General features: G+C 29.7%; 1 protein-coding gene across 1 annotated transcript; it reads left to right on the top strand.

Annotated features, from left to right (window-relative positions):
• LOC134834973 (uncharacterized) lies at positions 1-4,930 on the top strand. The gene is made up of 6 exons (XM_063849808.1): positions 1-1,202; positions 2,791-2,887; positions 2,947-3,058; positions 3,236-3,451; positions 3,514-3,717; positions 4,355-4,930. The coding sequence occupies exons 1-6, from the start codon at positions 89-91 to the stop codon at positions 4,733-4,735; spliced, it is 2,124 nt and encodes a 707-aa protein (XP_063705878.1). The 5' UTR covers positions 1-88; the 3' UTR covers positions 4,736-4,930.
• The last annotated feature ends 940 nt before the right edge of the window (positions 4,931-5,870 follow it).

Below are 5,870 nucleotides of genomic sequence, written 5' to 3'. Positions count from 1 at the left end.
AGCATGAACATCAAATCAAAACTTTAACTCAACTTGACAGATTTTCTTTCCCTTCATCATCATCATTATTCAAAAACTCAACAAAAAAATGAGTTTTATGATGAAAATTCTCTTCTTCAACCTTTTATTGGTCCACATGACACTTTCGGCGCCGCTTGCATCAACAACAACAGCAACAGAAGCGAGCACCAGTACAAGTGACGACATCAATCAAAGTTCGCTTTCTTCTTCCACGTCCACGGCAGTCTCCGGCACAACCGAGATAAGTCACGCAACTACAAAGCAAAACGTAGATAATACAAAAGAAATTAATGATAAAACGGGTACTTTTAATAAAATTAATAGTAATAAGATAAATAATTACGATAACGAGACGGCAGAAGCGAACGAAATAAAAGACGAAAAATACGAAAAAACCACTGTCGCCGTGGAAAATGTGTCGCCGCGTGTCCCTTTAATTATTTTCGAGACGCAGAACAAAAGTGACCCGGATTCGTATATCGATGTCATTAGTGACAAAGACACTACGATCGAGATAACGCTCACGTCGGACGATGAAACGCCCGCAGGAGCAGCACCAGCGCCATCTTCCGACGATTACGAGTCACAAATTCTCTCGTCGATGTACACGACGCGTCTTCCCCCGGCCCCCGCTTCTCTTCTCGGCCTCAGCAACAACGAGGACGAGATTAAAATCAAAACCACCGATAAAGATTCCGACACGGTGTTCCTCATTTCGAACACGGAAGTGAAAATGATGGAATCCAATCCGACCCCGTTTCCCCCGATGAACTTAAACAACAACGAGGGTCCCAATTTTAATCCGATTTCGTCGATCGAGGATGTTGTCATCGATTTCGCCTACAACAAGTCCTTTTCGAATCCAATGAGCATCGAGCCAGATATCGTTCTGTCGTCGTTGAACACTTATGAGAACGAATACACGCGAGAGACGATGCCTCTTATTCGGGCAGTGGATAGTGGTTTTCAGGAAACGATTAATTTCCAGGATACGGAGCCGCAATACGTGAATCGACTCGTGAAAGATGGCAGTTTGCATATAAATACGCCGACGAATTTGACGGTGCCGAGCAATTTAACGAGAGATGCGGAAAATGAGCTCGTTTTGAAGAATTTGACCGTGCCATATGAGCAATTTGGAGGCAATACAACAATTTTCTTGGATGCGGATGCGAATAGCAGTAAGTTTTTTTTATCGAATTTAATCAAAAAAAAAATTTGAAAAATTTAAATTTTATTTTAATTAAAATTTTTCTTAAAAAAATATCCTTAAAAGTAACTTCAAAAAAATTTTTTTTTATTTTATAATTTTTTTTTTTTAGATAGGTACCAAAAAAGTGAAACAATTTTGAGAATTTTTAAAAAATCATGAAAATTTGTAGAACGCCGAAAAAGTTGTGGAAATTCAATTAATTGATTTCCATGGATTTGAAAAAAATTATCCGTAAAAATTAATAAGATTCAAAATTGCTAGAAAATTGAAAAAATAGAGAAAGTAGTCATCTAAAGAACGACATACTTATTTTTATTTTTAAAAAATCATGAAAAATTGTAGAACGCCGAAAAAGTTGTGGAAATTCAATTAATTGATTTCCATGGATTTGAAAAAAATTATCCGTAAAAATTCATAAGATTCAAAATTGCTAGAAAATTGAAAAAATTGAAAAATTAGTCGTCTAAAGTACGACATACTAAACTGCATTTCGATATTACAATTAAGCTTTATTTTAGTCCTCACTTTACAATTTCATACTCCTCATTTCAATTTTCCGAACTTTTTATCAACTACAGACTTTTTCCATTGAAATGCATTATTTCATAATTTTGCACCCCTAATTTCACATTTTCGTACACCTCATGGCCCTTTCACAATTCCATACACCTCACAACCCAAGGGACTGCCCACAGACCTTCAGGATCCTCACACACACACAAATCGAGTTCAATACAGCATTTTTTCTTCAAATTGCGGTAAAAAATTTTTCATGACCGAATATTCGAAAAAGAAGAAAAACGGTCATGAAATTTTTCAAGTCAAGTTTTAATCAACTTTTGATGGATTTCAAAGCTAAAATTGAATAAATATTCATTCTAAAGATGATTTCCATAAAAATCTCCTTGATTTTTGAAGAAAAAAAAAATTTTTTTCATGACCGTTTTTTCGAAAAAGAAGCAAAACGGTCATGAAATTTTTCAAGTCAAGTTTTAGTCAACTTTTGTTGGATTTCAAAGCTAAAATTGAATAAATATTCATTCTAAAGATGATTTCCATAAAAATCTCCTTAACTTTTAAATAAATAAAAAAAATAATTTGGGGCACAGCGTTACTGACACACACACACACACAGACGACAAGTCGAGTTTAATACCGCATTTTTTTCGAAATGCGGTAAAATAATGGAAAATTTTTAAAAAACTTCAGCAAAAATCGTAATATCTACTAATGTAAAAATTTAAAGTTAAAATTTAAAAAAAAAATTTTGAATGGAAAAAAAATCGGAAGAAAATTTCATAAAAAAGAAAAATTGAAAAAAGTTTTGAAATTCGTGAAAACTTAGGAAAATTAATTAGAATAATTAATTATTCAGTTTTTTTGAGTTAAGACGACATTAAAAAAATTAAATAAAAATATTTTTTAACACGAAAAATTTTGAATAATTCAGGATTTTTTAAATAATTTTTCCCAATAGGAAAAACTTCAAAAAATTGAATAATTCAAAAAATCTAATAATTTTTTATGAAGTCTTATTAAAATATTTTCTTTTCCAGTTTTCAGTGGTCTCGATGACTTCCAAACAGTAGTTGTGGCGTGTCTTCTGACTCTCATCCCGCTCATCCTGTTAGCAATTCTCGCAATCGCCATTCGGTAAGTTTCTCTCAACCGAAAAAAAAAACACTTTTAAACATTAACAAATGTCTTTTTAGGTGCATTTGGCAAAAATACCGTCGAGATTACGACACCGGAAGTGTACTCCTCGGCGAATATAATAGTGAGTGCCATCAAAATGCCAAACCAAATGAATCAATAACAGTAGATGTCAGTATATTAACGAATCTATGTGTAGTTTTTCATCTCTTCATCTCTCTTTTCTCTATTTTTATTATTTTTGTTGTAATTGTATCCGTGTTGTCTTGTAAATAGTTGATGTTAAAATTTTTTCGAAAGATCTCACTACTAATAATTTTTTCCTTTAATTTTTTGTCTTTTTGCTAGATCCAGAAAAATAACGCCGTTACAGCCCAAGATGATACCACAACAAATACCACAAATAGTAAGCCCAATTCTATTATAACCACAAACAATACGCAACAAACCGTAGTGACAGACGATAGTAATAAGTGTCCAAATAACTGTACATCAAGAAATGGATCAATTATTAAGATGACAATGCAGAATAATCATTTGATTGTTGAAACTGAGGAAAGAAATGTGAGTAGAAAAAATTTATTCTTTAAAAAACTTTCAAGCAAAATTAAAAAATTTGCTTTTAGGACATTTCACGGGATGCGCGCGAGACAAAATTAACGTACACATCGCCGGATAAAGACGGAATTTTTATTGTTGCGGCGACAAGAGGTGCTGACCAACTGGAGTCATTGAAGACAAATAACATTTTAAAAGCAAAGCAAGACGAAAAATGCGAATTTCATGAAAAGTGTGCGTCTGCGGATGTGGCTGCCAAAGAAGAAGTTCAAGTAAGATTTTTTTAAATTATTTCTTTCCGTTTAAAAAAATATTAATTTTTTATAAATCTCAGAAATTTTTTAAAAAATTTTAGTTTGCTGTTTATTTACAATTTTGTACCGAAAATTTCGTTCAATTGTTAATTTAAAAAAATTGGAAATCAAATATTTTTTTTTTATAATTTTTTGATAAAATAATATTTTTTAATTTTTTTTATTTTTGTAAAAAAAAAATTAAATTTCAAATTTTATTAGAAATTTTCTACATTTTAATTTTTTAAATTATTTTTAAAAATATTTTTTTTCGAAATAAAAATTTAAATTTTCAAAAAATCTCGAGAAATAGCTCAAAAATCCTTGCAAACTTTTTTTTTAAATAAACTTTTAAAATATTTATGTTAAATTTTAAAATAATTTTTTTTATATTCTAGACTTGAATTTTTACGAAATTAATTTATTAATTTATAAAAACTATCAAAATATTCTAAATTTATTAATTTAAATAAATTAATTTAATATTATAAAAAATTAAAATAAATTGCATTTTTTAAGCAGAAAATTTTAAAAATAAAAATTAAATTAAAAGTTGTTAAACAAATTTTAAAAAATTTTTTTATTAATTTTAAATTTTTAAAAATTATTCTTTCAGATCCATTCTCAACCAGATCTAATTCAACGCGTTGCCAGCCCAAAGCTCATTGCCCAAACGGGCCTCACGCAATCCGATCAAAGTCTCAGCTCAGACTCGAATCAAAACTACTCTTATGGCACCCAAGTAGCTTACAATGAGACCACAGCGCGACGTTTTACGCGCCCGCTGCAACACCAACCTTTGACCAACGGATATGGCGGCACGACAAGTCAATTAAATGGTCACGTGAGCAGCAACAACAATGAAGATGTCGCTCCCATCGCCACATCCGAAGTCACAAGCGACGAGGAAAAGTGTAATAATAACGAAAGTACGTCCAACAAGCAACAAGTAACTGATGCAACTCCTCCCCCACCTCTTCCAGATGTAGTTGTTTAAGATCCGCATCGTCGTCGTTTCGTCCGCGCTTTAAATGTGTTAAATTTTTATGCAACTTCTTGATGATAATAAAGCAACATGATGATAAAATATAACCAAAAAAAAAAAGTAAAAATAAATAAAAAGAAGAAATGGAGTGATATAAAGTAGTTTTGCGTATTAATAATAAAAAAATAAAAAGTAGTACCTTTTTTATTGATAATAAAATTATTATAGCCGAGACTTGACATTTATATGAAGAAGAAAAAAATTGCTTTCAAATATTTTTATTATTATTAATTATCAGTATAAACTTAATAAAAAAAATTGTAATCATTACAGGTGTCCAAAAAAATTTAAAAAAAAAATTATATATATTAATTATTCCTCAAATATTTATACAACATCCATTTATATATAAAGTAGTTATATTTTTATTGGTCATTAAATGATAAATATTTAAAGGAAGAAAAAAAACTAAAAAAGCTTCACTCACAGTTATAGAACTTTTGCACACTCAAAATTTTTATGAAACAAATGTTTTACTTTTTGAAAAGCTTTTAAACTTAAATGATGAACAGTAAACGACTATAGCCGCAAGTTACAGTAAAATCAAAAATTTTGTCAAAAAAAATCAAAACTTGAAATTTCAAGTATTTATGATAAAAATATTAAAAGAAAAAAAAATAGAATTTAGAAAAAAAAATAGATGATGAAAAAAAACATAGAAAAAGGTCCATTTTATTATTAATTAAAAATTAATAAAAATAAATAAATATTAGTAATTAAATTTAAAAAAAAAGTTTTCTCTCATTTTTTTGAAGGATCTCAATCTTTTTTTAACAACATTACACGAAAAACATCAAAAATCCATTAGAATTTTTAACTGCATTGGTCAATTTTTTTTGTCTTCATCCTCATATAAATCGCACACGTGACAGGCAAACATATGTCATCACATATATTCACTACAATAGTACCATGAGGCAAACCACGCCTCCCTAATAGCAATACAAAAGCAATTAGCCACAATTTTTTAAACTACTACCGATTTTTTTGTGCAGCTATTTTTTGATGACTTGTGTGCGTGTGTATGGGGAGAAATCGAATGAAAATTGATCAAGGAGTAAATATAATTTTTAATCGAATTTTATAT

Source organism: Culicoides brevitarsis, chromosome 3, assembly GCF_036172545.1.
Source record: "Culicoides brevitarsis isolate CSIRO-B50_1 chromosome 3, AGI_CSIRO_Cbre_v1, whole genome shotgun sequence".
NCBI classification, from domain to species: Eukaryota; Metazoa; Arthropoda; class Insecta; order Diptera; family Ceratopogonidae; genus Culicoides; species Culicoides brevitarsis.
This window is presented reverse-complemented; position numbering and strand designations above follow the sequence as displayed.